Raw genomic sequence first — 13,918 nt, 5'->3', positions numbered from 1 at the left:
CCAGGACTTCTTTCAGTGTCTCGGACACCCTCTTGCTTGCCTTCCTGGTTCATTTTTTCCTGCTTTCACTGTAACTTAGTGATGTTTTACTTGGGTGAAGCACAAAAATAAAAGGAGAGCCTTTCTGCTACGGAAGCATTTCATTCAATGTTTTTCTCGTGAAAAAGCACTGCACAAAAATAGGCACTGATAGGTGAACACAGAGAAAATCTGACAGCAGTTTGTACAGTCGCTCTTTTGCCTGCAGGAATTTTCTGTGGTCCTTCAGAAGGAAACTGTCACGTATTTCACTTAAAATAAAGATGCAGAGGGTGTATCTCACACATCTAAACTTCTCGTGACTCCCTTTGATGAAGAAACATCCTTCTTGGCTTACAGCACAGCTTACCTCTTTGGAGATTATCACTGAGACAAAAGACTGGAAATGTTGCTCCAGGATAAGGGTGGATAAGGCAAATATGAACATGCACAAACACACACACCCCCACAGTGGTGCAGGTGTACATATAAGCGTGGTTTCCACCTGAGGAGAGAACCCAGCTTGAGTTTCCTGAGCAAAAGCCGAGCTCTGCTGCTCACAGCTCATCCAGCCACCATGAAGACCACGGGCTTGTTGCTGCTCTTCTCTCTGGTCCTTTTCTGCATCTCAGGTGAGTGGCTCCGCTGCCTCCTGCTCTGCCTTGGAGTAAGCGCTGGCTGTCTTCAAAACCACAAAAAAACATCCTCAGGCTGGAAAGAGCTCCATTCTGCAAGGACTTATTTACTCCTAGAAAGATAGTGTTGAAAAGACTTGACATCAGAGACTATCACTTATGGGGTAATATTTTAGCAACAGAACTGAGTGGGTAAGAACAACTGTGGGAACAGCTCTACTCTCAGTGCTAGTTTATGCATAATGAAAGAAGTGACATGTACGTGGTGCAACCCGGAGACTCAGACAACCACCATTTAACCTCTGAAATGTTGCAGGAACACAAATGATTTTACTGAATGAAAGTGAAAATTTCTTGTAGTCATCCGGAACCGAGGTGCAGTCTGAGAGCCTGAACTGCTGTAGAAGCTTTATAAATTCACCTCTCATTAAATACTGTTCTTATTTATAAATTCACCTCTCATTAAATACTGTTCTTATTTATAAATTCACCTCTCATTAAATACTGTTCTTATTTAAGAATAATATTGGCAGTGCATATAAGATGCTGCCTCTGTGTACTTGTCAGCTTTATGTTCCTGTTTACCTCAATAATTCGCTTCACTTTGAGTTCATGTCCCACTCCATCTTTTGAACCATGGAAAATGCCTTTCTCTTTTTTATTTTACACACTTTTTTCCATTTTGACTGCAACCCTTATTAGAAAAAAATACTAGATTCAGCAAACAGTATGGCACAACGTTTTGCCTGAAATTCCTTTTGTCTAAGAATAATTTGCTAACACACAGGGAGTTGGAAGATATGTATTCAGGGGGTGCATTCTCAGATTTTAACAGAATCCATGAATTGCATTTGTAATGTATTTCATTTTTTCCTCTTCTTTTTTTTTTTTTTTTAGTTCCATCTACTGATGCGCTGCAGGTAAGGGACAGATTTTTCCATTCTCCATCCTTTCTTTCCTTAAAGCAGTTTCTGTAGAAATCTTTACTAATCACATCATGATGGAGCCTTTCAAAATCCTGAGACACGCAGCTGCCTGAGCAATATTTGCCACAGATATTATCGGCTGAAACTGCCATTTTCATCTGGTGATAATTTCAACAAGTAGGACAGTATTCAGCTCATGTCCAAGTTGTTGTCAAAGTTACTGCAGCATCATTTACAGAGGTTACCAAGGCTCTGCATGGTTAGAGGCAGTTCTCCCCTGCATCCTGCTTTGCCCCCATGCTTTTCCTCATCCTGGGCAGCTCGAGGGGTGTGGGGGGGTCTCCTAATGTCACTTTTCCCACCCAGCTTTGGTTGAGAGCTCTTTTTTTTTTTTTTTTCTTGTGAATACAGCGTGCATCCACCTACTGCAGGAACCACAGGACTTACAGGAATATGTGTACCATGGAGTATCTGCCCCACTGTGGCTCTGATGGTGTCACGTACTCCAACAAATGCATGTTCTGCAATGCATACGTGTACGTATGGAATAAATCCCTTCACCTACCAAGTAGTGAATTAATTTAGCTTAAACTGGCTAATCAGTCTTAGAGACTGGTTGGAGAAGTAAAGTTCTTTTATTTTGTTTGTTTGCTCTCCTACCAGAGCAAACAAATATCTTCTATTGGGAGAGTTTACTGGGAACTCCTTTCTTTCAGATATAAAGAAATAACAGTGTTATCCATTTTCCATTTTCAAGTGATTTTCAAAAGAGCTTTTTCTCAGCAAACAAAGTCAATTTCCTACAGACTATCTGGTCTTTTAAATGAAGAATTTTTCTTGTCTTTATATGTCAATAATAAAAGGAAATATGTGGAATAGAGTTCAGAAGTTCCTCTGTGGTACAGAGGGACAGACCAGCAGTAAAAGCCCAGATGTTCTCTCTCTGAGGTCCTGATTTCTTTTCCTGCAGGAGAAGCCGTGGAGGTCTTGGCTTGAGGTCTGTTAGTGCATGTTAAGCTATCGACAGGATTCAGCTGAGAAAAAGCATCCCTCCCTGGAAATGTTCCCCATGGCAGATGACTTCCTAAACCCTTGACCTGGCCCTTGAAAACCTCTTATCAATCCTAAAACCTCTGCTAATAAAAAAAAAAAGATGCAGCATTTCTGTCTTGCTTCAGTCTCTTTCTGGTTTTACCTAACGTTGCAGGATTATATCTCTGCAACAATCCTGGGGTGTGGGAATTGATGGGAAAATTGCAGGGAGAGGGAGGATGGTGTTCTGATCCACAAAAATATCAACCCCAACCACAAAGGCAATGGGCAGCTTTTGTGGGAATCTGCCTTCATCTGGCTTTCCAAAAGAAAACCAGGGCTGGAGGTGCATCCTGGTGCTCCTGTCCATTTTCTGCTCTGGGGGGATCTCAGACACTCTCTGGGGCAGAGGAGCTGCCTTCCCCCCCAGCTGCTGCTGTCAAATCCCTGCAGCCTCACCCAGCCTTTCTCTTTGGAGCCTGGCAGCACAAAGAGGCTCTGGGCAAACCTAAACAAGAACACAATTAGAGACAGTCCCCAGATTGATGTAATTGGGGTGTTCTGGCGCTGTTCTGCTACACAAAAAGGGTCTTGCTGGCACAATGAGCTGCTCATCCCTGTTTCAGTTTCCAGAGTTATCCCCAATTTCTTACACTTACAAGAGAATATGTAGAAGGTCTCATTCCAAGCTGGCTCCACATCACAAGTGGATAGAAAACCCACCTCTAGGTGAGGGAAGGCCTTTTGCCATCTGCTTTGCTCCCCAGAGCAATGTCACAGGGTGTTTCCTCTGGGCAGACAGATCCTGTGTGCCCACATTGGTTCACTGCTGAGGGGCATTGCAGAAAACCAGAGCCAAGAGCCCTGAGGTCCAGGGGATGCTGGCAACCAGTGCCACAGCCCATCTGGGCACCTCACCCATCCCTCAGCTCCTGGTTGAAGGTAATTACGTTGACTGTCGCTTGTAGAGGATCCTTTGAGATTCTCCGGCCTCTGGAAATCTCTGCTGATGAAAGGAAGGGCTCAGAGTCGTGGTGTTAATTTATTATTCATTAACAGCGAGGCGCTGCCAGTGCCGCGTGCTGTCGAGGCAGCAGTCTCACAGTCAAATAGTTAATGATCTTAAGTGACAATGTGTCACTTCCCAGAGACTGCAGAGAGCAGCTCTCTAAAAGGAGACAATTTATTTCCAAAAGACATGGCTCTCTGCAACCATTAAGTGCCAAGTCCCTTCCTGGGGCTGGAATGTCCCTCCTGTGAGAGGGAGGTCTGTGTGCACGGAGGCTTTTTAGTGTCAGGTGTGATTTCTGGGGACCAGGATAAATTGAGGCTCTGGGATGTAGTGCTGGGGGTGTGGAGCACTTTCAGTTTCCTTCTCCTCCTCTGCTGAGTGTGGCAGTAAGAGAGCAGCAGCTCCAGCAGTTGTTTTTTTTCTTGGGCAGCAGCAGGGAGGATGAGGATGGCCCTCAGGATCCACGATGCCCTGGACACGAGCAGAGCTCCTGATGGTGCAGGGGATCCCTGTGATGCTCAGAGGGCCTCTTGCATGTCTGCTAAACAGGAAAATCCAGCAGGCAATTAAGGGGAAATGTGAGTAGAAATGATAAACCCTCTGTGATGCAGAGTGAGCAGGATTGCTCAGGAGTGCCCAAGGGCAAAACCCCAGCAGAGCCCTCAGCCTCCCACCCCAGCACCTCATCCTGGATGTTCCTTAGGATGGAAAGGAAGAGAATTCTCCTTTATGAGCACCTCGTTGGAAATAATTTTTTTTATTGCTTCTCAATAAAATCCTGCCACAACAGCACAAATCCTCTCACCATTACTAATCTAACTCTCCCTCCAGGAAATTCAAGGCAGGAAACATTGTCTGCCTGCCAAGGTATTTTATGGTACAATTCCTTGAGCAGTACCTCAGCACTTTATGTCATTATCTGATGTTTTGGATTCAGGAAATGCCATTCAATTACCCCACAACCTGATTAACACATTGCATGTATTTATTTTGTTCTCCTTTATTTTATATAATTCCTTCTATTTTTGTACATTGTTCTACTTGTTGCTGGCCAAAATATACCTCAGGCCAGCCTAGACCTTTCTGTTAATGCAGTTTCTCTCTATGGCTTCATTCAGGAGAAATGGTTTGTTACAGCATTCTTTCTTGATGTGGAGAGAAATAAAATTATATTTGAAAAGTGGATTAATTGCAGGTGTTTCAGGGGGCTGGCTGTGTCAGAGCTATTGCAGCAAGGCAAAGCTGAGATTCACTGAGGGATTGGGATCCTCAGCCTTATTTTGTTAGCATGCAGCTTCCAGACAGTCAAATCATTCCAGACACCCTTGCCTGTGATATCATCTATGCTTAAAAGACTGGAGATATTCAGGCAGCAATCAGATAGCTGAACTACAAGGAGAAATAATAGGTGAGTGCGGCTTACAGCAGGGGCTTTGCCGGCTGTAAATTGAATTTACGCTCTCATAGAAGATCCAGCTCTGCCCCCGTGTGCAGAGGTCTGGGAACAGCAGCTTGGCCAGGAGATCCTGCAGGTGTTCCACATCCCCAGAGAGCCACAGAGGATTCCACATCCCCAGAGAACCACAGAGAATTCCACATCCCCAGTGATCACAGAGTATTCCACATCCCCAGAGAGCCATAGAGGATTCCACATCCCCAGTGATCACAGAGGATTCCACATCCCCAGGGAACCATAGAGTATTCCACATCTCCAGTGATCACAGAGTATTCCACATCCCCAGGGAACCCCAGAGGATTCCACATCCCCAGGAAAGTGCAGAGGAGTGCACAGGCTGGACCCAAACCCCTTTGTTCTGTTCTTGCAGACTGGAGCAAGGCAGTGACACCCCTGCTAGCAGGACAATATATCCTGAGTGCACACTTCCACCCTCTTATTTAATAATATTAATTTTTAAAAAAATAAAAATAAAAAATCCCCGTTGTTCCTCTTTGTACCCATAAGAAGCCTATGGCAAGTTTTAAATCAAAGCAGGGAGCATCAGTGAAGAATTTTTTTAGGTTGTGGTAGGCTATGGACTTGCTTGAGGTAGGAAGTCTCAAGACCAGGGGAAAAGCTTCCCAGGAAGTTATCACTGCTGTGGGAAGAAATATTACTGTATTAAAAACCGGGTAGAATTTCTAGAGTTATTGGAAATTTACCTTAATATAAGAGGACCCATTATATGATAGCCAACATTTATCCCATTCACGTGGCCATAACCTTCCTGAATGTTTGCCCTCTAGGAGTTTGAAACAGAAGGAAGCATTTTATGTGAGAGTTTTGTTTAAGCTTTTATATGGATATCATATCTGTAGAAACATTAAAATAATCCCAAAATCACTTTACTGAGCCCTCCATCGTGATATTTCTGAACCTCAGAATCACAGGACAGTTTGGGTTGGAAGTAATCTCTGGAGATCATCCAGTCCAAACCCCCTGCCAAAGCAGGGACAGCTGGAGCAGGAACACTGCCAAGTGGGTTTGGAATGACTCCAGACAGGGAGACTCCACGACCTCTCTGGGCAGCTGTCCCAGTGCTCTGCAACTCCCAATGGAAAGAAGTTTTTCCTCATGTTGAGGTGGAACTTGTGTTTTAGTTTATGGCCACTGCTCCTTGTCCTGTCACTAGGCACCACTGAGAAGAGTCAGGGACCATCACACACATCCCCCAGGGGTTTGGGCAGGTGGGTTCACTTTGCCCTTCCCATTTGCAGCTGGTGTGTGACATTTCCCAGGGCTCACTGTTGTGAGAACTGTTGTTTTTCACTGCTCCTGTTTTCAGTCCATCTGCTTTCCTGTGATTGCTGCTGTCCCATTCCCTCTGTTTCCTATTAACGAGGCTCCTTGTGCAATCCCCTGTCACACCTGCCCCAGCAGCTCTCCTGCCCTGCCCTGGATACTGCCCTTTGTCTCCCATCCCTTCTCCCAGACTCTGCAGCAAGGCTCTTTCCTCATTTCTCTTTTTCTCTCTGCTGCCCTGAGCAGTGTCAGGGGCTGCTGGAGGAGAGGAGCTGATTTTGGAGCAATCCTGAACAGCCACCAAGACCCTAAGGGGCAGCACGTGGGGCAGGGGGATCTCCCAGCGGATCTAACTAATGAAAGGGCAGGTGTTGGCCCAACATGAGAGTGATGCCGCTCCCTGGCAGACACCTGGCAGACACCTGGCAGGCACAACAGCTCCTGCTGGCTTCAGCCTGGCAGGAAACACAGCAGGAGAAGCAGCACAGCTTCTGCTAATGGGGATCTCAGACCTGGAGGTGGGCATGGGGGAGTTTGGGATGAAGAGGAGACAGACTCTGCTCCTGCAGCCCCTCCAGCCACAGGGCTGGCAAGCAGCACCTCCACCAGTGGCTGGTACAAGTTCTGAGGAAGCTTTGTTTCCAGACTTTGGCATTCCTGCTCCTGGAGATTAACCAATATTAATGCTTCCGTGACGACGGCTTCCTTTCCAAATACGCTCACAATCAGTTCAAGGAATCTGAAAGTCAACTCACTCAGGATGCTAAGAATGCAACAGAAACAACTTTCAAAGGAACCCTTCAACTTGTGATATTTGTGAAAGAGATCCAAATAGCATTATTCATTTATTTTTCAGGAAAATGATTTCATTGATATAAACAGGCCAAATCCCACAAGTTCCATTCTGTGACTATGGTTCCCTTACACTTTCAGCTACATTTTTATGATTTATCTGCTCATGCCAAGTGTTGAACATCTCCCAGGATAATAAGAAAACCAATTCTGATTTTCTATTTAAAACTCAGGCTGCCTTTAAGCACCACATGTATGAATCAAGCTTCTTCTGAAGCACAAACAAGTTCCATCCGTCACTTCCTTCCGTGACTACCTTAAATCAAAAATTTATTATTTTATGAAATATCCCTTATTTGTTTTTCCATACACTTGCGATAGAGTCGAGCTACTTAGCAGAGCCTAGCACATTATTTATCACTTATCTTCCCTAAAACATGACTTTCAGCTGACACTCTAAATTTAATGCCATATAATTGAGGCAGAAGGGGGAAGCCTAACGGCTCTCGTCCTGTTTGCAGTTACTGGAAATTTTTCTGGAATGCCTTTGGTATTAACAAGCCCATTTCACCTGCACAGAATACCAGTTGCTTGCCATTAATAGGAAACATTACCCCAGTACAGATTTAAGGCTACTTATTCTCATAATTTCTTAATCAGACTCATGCTCATTGCCAACATATGAATAACTCTTGCTCCTACACAGAAATGTCTAATAAACTTCTGGGGTTTTTTGTAATGGTTTTTTCTTGTGATGACTTTCTGTTGGTGAGAAATCCAGTGTACCAGGAAATTACAGGAGAGGGTGTGGAGAGATTCACTGAGACTTCAGCATCTTTATAGCGCACTGATGCTTGCCAGACCCCAGAAATTATGTCAGTAAAAGCTTGGAGTGTCCCATTCTCCTGTCACCCTACTCTGCTGCACCATGAAAATCTCCCAGAGCCCAGCTCCTGCCTAGCATGTGTGATACGGTGAGCACATGTCAAACACTTCCAACAAATGGGCCCTTTTCTTCCTTCCCCAACTTCCATATGCCATTTCACAACATCCGCTATTGAGACAGTGCTCCTGTTTGGAAAGGACAAATCACTCATTGTACAGCAAGGAGCCTTTGTTAACAAGCTGGGTGTAGCTCACATTTTTATTTAATTCTTCTGGGCATCTCTCTAACAAACAAGTACTCTTTGGAGCTCCACTCCTTAATCGATACAATTTTCTTAGTTTACAGAGCAAATAATTACTTTCTGGTGATGACTTCACAAGGTCGGGGAGATGCATATAAATACTGGGGAGGGAGAAGGCTGAGATCCATCCACGGACTCTCCGGCTACCGACCCACACGGAACAGTCGCCACCACCACCATGAAGATGGCCAGCTGTACTGCCCTTCTGGGCCTGGTCCTCCTCGGCTGCCTCTCTGGTAAGTCATTTTTATTCATTTTGGTTGCACTCCATGCTGGTCTAAACCTCCTAATCCTTTCCCTGTCTCTGTGCATCCTGAAGGAGAGTGCAGCCTTTTGGGGATGTGATGGTTTAGGAATATGGAGCCTCTCTGCAATGAGCTTCACCTTGGTGCAGATAAACACAGGGGATCTATGCTTTAAGCTTTTCAGCCTTAGTGGGGATTATGGTGCTAAGGAAGGATAGAATTTTAGGTCCTGTTTCTTGTTTCGTGAGTCAAAGTTTCTGGTTTCACAAATAAGTGATTTTTATTTTAATCTCGGTGTATCACTTTGCATTTACTTGGAGTAGATGAAACGTTTGGGAGGATATCACTTCTCGGTAATGAGAAAGTGTATTTGGTTACTCTGTAGGGAAATGATGATTCCAATTGAAATTTTAGTGCAGGACTGCATACAATTTTTACATTTTATAAATTTATAAATGTTTACATTTTATAAATTCATACATTTTTACATTTTATAATTGTATAAATTTATACACTATACATACATATATTTGTACATTTCTGTTTTTGTTGTAGATCTTGCTGTTGCTCAAAGACGGGTGAGTATTAGATCTTTGTCATTTAGTCTTGATTTCTAAGTCTAGATGAATAATTCATACTCACACTATATGCCAGGGAACATTTGAGGGAAAAAAAAAAGGGAATGAATAAGAAAGAAGTGCCCCTAAGTGCACCTCTTTTCCCAACACAAGAAAACACCTTTGTCAGAGAGAGATAATTCAGCACGTTGATGATTAAAAAGACAGTGATTAATAATGTAGAACTCGAGTCACCACAGCACAGTGCCAGCAGAAAATCTATATGACTATTGAATATCTGCCTAAATATCTTCCCCATCTTGATTCCCCACGGAATGATCATTCTTGCCCATAATTCTTGCCAAAATTACTTTAAGTCTTAACAGCAGAGAGATGCTCTCGTATGCTGTAAAATACTCAATTTTTTTCACCATGGAGGAGCCTTAGAGACTCCTCACAGCAGCCTCCCAATGCAGCACAAACGTGGTTAGGGTGAGAACACCCTTCTGTGTGTTTGGAGACATTCTGGGTCCCCTTTCCAGGCCTCCTGCGGCGCCTACATGACGACTGGAAAAACCATGAGCATCGCCTGTCCCCGCAACTACGACCCCGTGTGCGGCACCAATGGCCGCACCTACCCCAATGAGTGCTCCCTCTGCAAGGAATTCTTGTGAGTAGAAAGTCCCCTGATCACCTGCAGGGCCAGTTCAAGCAGCAGGCAGAAACCCTTGGGGTGGTGACTAATCGTGGGGTGGACTAGATTTTTCTCAAGTTTCTGTCTTCCCTAATGCCCGGGATTTCCGTGTCAAAGCTCCAGAATCTGATTAATTACTGGGGCTTTACGGGTGGAGAGACTTAATGATTGAGATGACTACATGGCATGAAAAGATTAATCCCTGCTCTCCTTCTCCCTCTCTCCCTCCAGCCGCAACCGTGCTCTTGACAAGAAACACGATGGAAGATGCGTTAGGGTATGGCCAGCGATTGAATCCTTCCCCTGGGGGTGATACCAGACCCAGCCTAGGCTGGGATTCGTTCTGCACTGAACCCACACAATTGCTAGCTCTCAAAAATGGGGTGAAAATGAGGAATTTCAGATTTGCAGGAAATTTAGTTTGCGTTTTGCTCGAGCTGCTACCATCAATAAGTTTTAAAAGTGTAGCAATGTATTTCAATAATTTAGGCCATAGTTTATACCAGGTGCACCAGCTGAGCCATTTTTAACTGTTTTTCAGTTGTTTTATCAAACACTCTGGAATTCATCAAACCTACTGAAACATAAATTGGGCTAAATTAAGAAAAAAATAAACTAAAACCCAAAATACCAAAATTGGAAGAACCAAGATAAAATTGAGCAGTTAAGTACTGGACTGTAACCAATCATATTTCCTGCAAAGTATGTGCAGAGCACATGGAAAAGATAAAGGTACCAATCAAATAATATGTGATCCTGTGAACAGTAGTTTTAGGATGTATAAATAGGGTATAAAGTACACAATAAAGTAGCTTCTGCATAAATCAGGTTTGATTTGTCATTCAGAAGTCCTTCATAAAAGGCAAAATATCTTCTATATAACACCAGAGTTTAGAAAGGAAACTTGATTTGAAGAGTGTTTCATTCAGTGTTATGGAAACACTTTATATTTAGACTTAGAGGCTTGTTGTAGCTAAGAAATTCCCAGAAGTTTGGCTTTCACCTAAACTATAATTTTGTAACAGAAAAAACAGATTCTATCAGAATGTTTATCACGAAGTTAAGTTAAAGTCAGTATCAATATATGGAGTTACCATGAAGTGGCAAAGACTGTCTATTTTTAGTTTAGAGAGAGAGAGAGTAAAGAAACATTCAGGCTGTGCAATTTCACATAATACAACGCCTCCCATTTCAATAGGCTCAGAGTAATTGCAGGAGCAGTGAGCTGAGTGTAAACTCCATTTTTGAAAGGTGCAAGCACCTTGCAACAGAAATTGCTGCTGTGTGAGGTGTTTTAGGCAAGGATCCTTCATGGTGGAATTCAGAAGGAAAATCCCCAAGATGACAGGGTGAAGCCCAGCTCAGAACAAATACTGATGCTGTCCCCACAGGCAGGATTTCATCTGCCACACTGGAAGCCCCTTGCAGCTCTGGGAAGAAGGGTCTCTTGCACTGCACAGCAGAGATTCAAATGCTGTTTTGTGACTGTTTCAGGTCGACTGTACTGGTTTCCTGAAGCCTGGCCGTGGTTACAACATCCCCTGCACCATGGAGTACTCCCCCATCTGCGGCACCAACGGCATCACCTACAGGAACAAGTGCCAGTTCTGTACTGCTGTGGCGTAAGTGAAGGGCTCAGGAGAGGATTTCTAGATCAGTATTGCTCTTCTTGGTGTTTGGAGCACAAAGGGGTCGTTTGGCTCACCAAGCACTGTGCTCATTCATTCTTCTCTTGCTTCTCCCCCAAAGGAGCGGCCTGGAAGTGAACCTGCAGAGCTATGGACAGTGCTTCCAGCAGGTAAAGTCAGAAATCTGCACTCTTAACTGCTGCTGCATTTTGCAACACAAGTATATGACTAAATAAATGCACTCCTAGTGCATTTTGTCTGGAAATAGGGCTTCATGAAAATTGTTATGCCAGGGTCAACAGGTATGGAACCAAATCCATGGCTGAGATTTTTGGTCCCCTCTCTAACCTGGGAATAGCAGGCAGAGGGTGCTGAGACCTTCATTTACTCTGAAATTGGATGTGCAAGAGATGCTGCAGCAGTGCAGGAGCACTATTAGCATCAGTGATTCCCTGGGTGGGAGAACTTAGTGCACTGGGGCTTGTGACCACCCCCTTTCTGCCTTGCCTCTGCTTGCCTGCTGAACCAGAGCAGCCAGTGGGAGAGCCAGCCTGGAAATACCAGCATGGTCATTTTATTACTTAAATTTGTTATCTTTTTGCCTCCACCATCCCCCTGCTTCAGGCTGTTCCAGGCAAGCACATTCTCTGAGTCTGCAGAACTGCTGGAACAGCAGAGCCCTGCTCCCGAAAAATGCTTTCGTGCTTTGCCATATCACAAACATTAAATAAACATAAAGCACTTATGTAGGAAAATATAGGGGAACAAAAGCTTTTAACCCTGTTTTCATTCCATTAGCAACAAAACACCAACATCGACTGCACCCAGCACAAGGGCAGCAACCTCATGTGCACCTCCGAGTACAACCCCATCTGCGCCTCCGACGGCAGAACTTACGGGAACAAGTGCCTGTTCTGCAACGCTGTCTCGTAAGTACAGAGCTCACCAAGGGCCAGGAAACCAGAGAGAGGAGCTGGAGCTCACATACAGCTGTGGCAGCTGGTGGGGAAGCCCCAGAGTTCCCGTTAGATCCCATCCCTACCCCACGCTCCTCTCCCGGCGCTCGCTCCTCTGCCACCCCCCAGGCGCCGCAGATCTTAAGCCTGAGTGAGTCTTCTCCTCCTCCCCTTGCAATTAAAAGCAGATCCCTGCTTGCAGGCTCATAGCATTGCTGACTGCCTCCCTGTCAGGGTGATTGAAAGCGTGACTGTAGGAGGTGTCCAAAATTATGGGGTTTGTCCCAAATCTCTTCAACCTATGAAAGCGTGTAACTTGAGGAATCTGAAAAGAAGTGGAACATAAAGTGAAGTACTTCATGACTTGAAGAGCACAAGGGCACTTGGCTTCTTTGGGTAAAGTTAGGCTACAAAAATGAGATCCATGTCTCTAATTTTGGTCTCCCTCTCTCTCTTCAGACGCAGCGCTGGAAATCTGTTCTTCAGGTACCAGGGCACGTGCTAAGCGCTGGAGCTGGGCCCTTCAACACGGCACTTCCCTCACAAACTCTTCAATCAAACTTGCTCTTCCTTGCTCCTTCAATTGTTATGCATCAATCTCTGCTTTGATTGATCAATAAATTAAATGCAGCCACAATCTTTGCCATGGAATGATTTTTTATTTTGGTTTTGTTTTCCGGGAGGGGTTATGGTCTTCAGGCTTTTGGGTATTTTTCTGCCAGGCAGGAGATGTGGTGAAATAAACTACAATAAAGAGAAAAACTCCAGCCCAAACCCTCATGAGAGAATGTACCAGAAAATACTATAAAATAGCACAACTTTGAGTCTGATTTTGAAGTCTTGCAGAGGGTAAATGGATTTGTCTTTGTCACAGCACTGGAACTTGGAGGAGCTGTTCCTCTTAGGGACCTTGCTCTGGTGGGATGGTCCTGGGGAAGTATGAAAGGAAGTGTGATCAGCTTTAGCTGGTCACCCCTGGGCAAGGGGCAGGTCTGGTGGTGCCTTACAAAAAGGAGGCTTATGGCAAAGGGAGGAGGTATCTCATAGGGAAGAAAATTAGGAACTGCTGCTTCCTTGAAGGGTGTGTCCATTGAGACTGTGCCCATCAGCAGAAAATTGCAGCAAGCTATGCAAGGCTGTAATGAGCCTAATGAGAACCTGAGGAGAAATTAGACTGGGCTCAGGCTTTCAGCTTCTTGGAGAAGAGATCTGAAAAGCTGTGTTGGTGGTATTTAGGCAGAGGACCCTTCAGGAAAAGGTGTTGGGTTTTCTAACTCCAGGAAAGAAGGGCCAGAAGATGGGCTGGCAGCTCAGATGTGTTTTCTATCTGGGGAAGAAAGGTGTGAAGATAACATCTTTGTGGGAGCCTGAAGCGTGCACTGCAGGAAAATGACATATATGACTGTTCATGATGATGTGCTATCTCTTTGGGTGAGTCAAGGAGTTAATATGCAAACAGCACAAGCAAAAAAACTCCCAAGTGCCATGGCTCACAC

General features: G+C 44.6%; 2 protein-coding genes across 2 annotated transcripts; both read left to right on the top strand.

Moving 5' to 3' along the window:
- Positions 1-479: 479 nt before the first annotated feature.
- Positions 480-2,728, top strand: LOC117003456 (ovomucoid-like). Its single transcript, XM_033073401.2, has 4 exons — positions 480-650; positions 1,551-1,573; positions 1,991-2,115; positions 2,550-2,728. Exons 1-4 carry the CDS (start codon positions 596-598, stop codon positions 2,593-2,595), a joined length of 249 nt encoding a protein of 82 aa, XP_032929292.1. The 5' UTR covers positions 480-595; the 3' UTR covers positions 2,596-2,728.
- A 5,651-nt stretch (positions 2,729-8,379) lies between these two features.
- LOC117003393 (double-headed protease inhibitor, submandibular gland-like) lies at positions 8,380-13,044 on the top strand. The gene is made up of 8 exons (XM_033073304.1): positions 8,380-8,578; positions 9,143-9,165; positions 9,687-9,814; positions 10,070-10,115; positions 11,333-11,460; positions 11,588-11,636; positions 12,265-12,395; positions 12,882-13,044. The coding sequence occupies exons 1-8, from the start codon at positions 8,521-8,523 to the stop codon at positions 12,925-12,927; spliced, it is 609 nt and encodes a 202-aa protein (XP_032929195.1). The 5' UTR covers positions 8,380-8,520; the 3' UTR covers positions 12,928-13,044.
- The last annotated feature ends 874 nt before the right edge of the window (positions 13,045-13,918 follow it).

This window comes from Catharus ustulatus, chromosome 15, assembly GCF_009819885.2.
Source record: "Catharus ustulatus isolate bCatUst1 chromosome 15, bCatUst1.pri.v2, whole genome shotgun sequence".
In the NCBI taxonomy this organism is placed as follows: Eukaryota; Metazoa; Chordata; class Aves; order Passeriformes; family Turdidae; genus Catharus; species Catharus ustulatus.
Note: the sequence above shows the minus strand (reverse complement) of the source record. Positions and strands in the feature narration are given on the sequence as shown.

What these genes read in the sequence shown, in the direction of transcription:
- LOC117003456 (XM_033073401.2), top strand. Translation starts at nt 596, where the DNA reads ATGAAGACCACGGGCTTGTTGCTGCTCTTCTCTCTGGTCCTTTTCTGC. An exon ending in CATCTACTGATGCGCTGCAG is followed by an intron (nt 1,574 to 1,990) that starts GTAAGGGACAGA and finishes TTGTGAATACAG; the next exon opens with CGTGCATCCACCTACTGCAG. An exon ending in ATGTTCTGCAATGCATACGT is followed by an intron (nt 2,116 to 2,549) that starts GTACGTATGGAA and finishes CTTTTCCTGCAG; the next exon opens with GAGAAGCCGTGGAGGTCTTG.
- LOC117003393 (XM_033073304.1), top strand. Translation starts at nt 8,521, where the DNA reads ATGAAGATGGCCAGCTGTACTGCCCTTCTGGGCCTGGTCCTCCTCGGC. An exon ending in TTGCTGTTGCTCAAAGACGG is followed by an intron (nt 9,166 to 9,686) that starts GTGAGTATTAGA and finishes TCCCCTTTCCAG; the next exon opens with GCCTCCTGCGGCGCCTACAT. An exon ending in ATGGACAGTGCTTCCAGCAG is followed by an intron (nt 11,637 to 12,264) that starts GTAAAGTCAGAA and finishes TCATTCCATTAG; the next exon opens with CAACAAAACACCAACATCGA.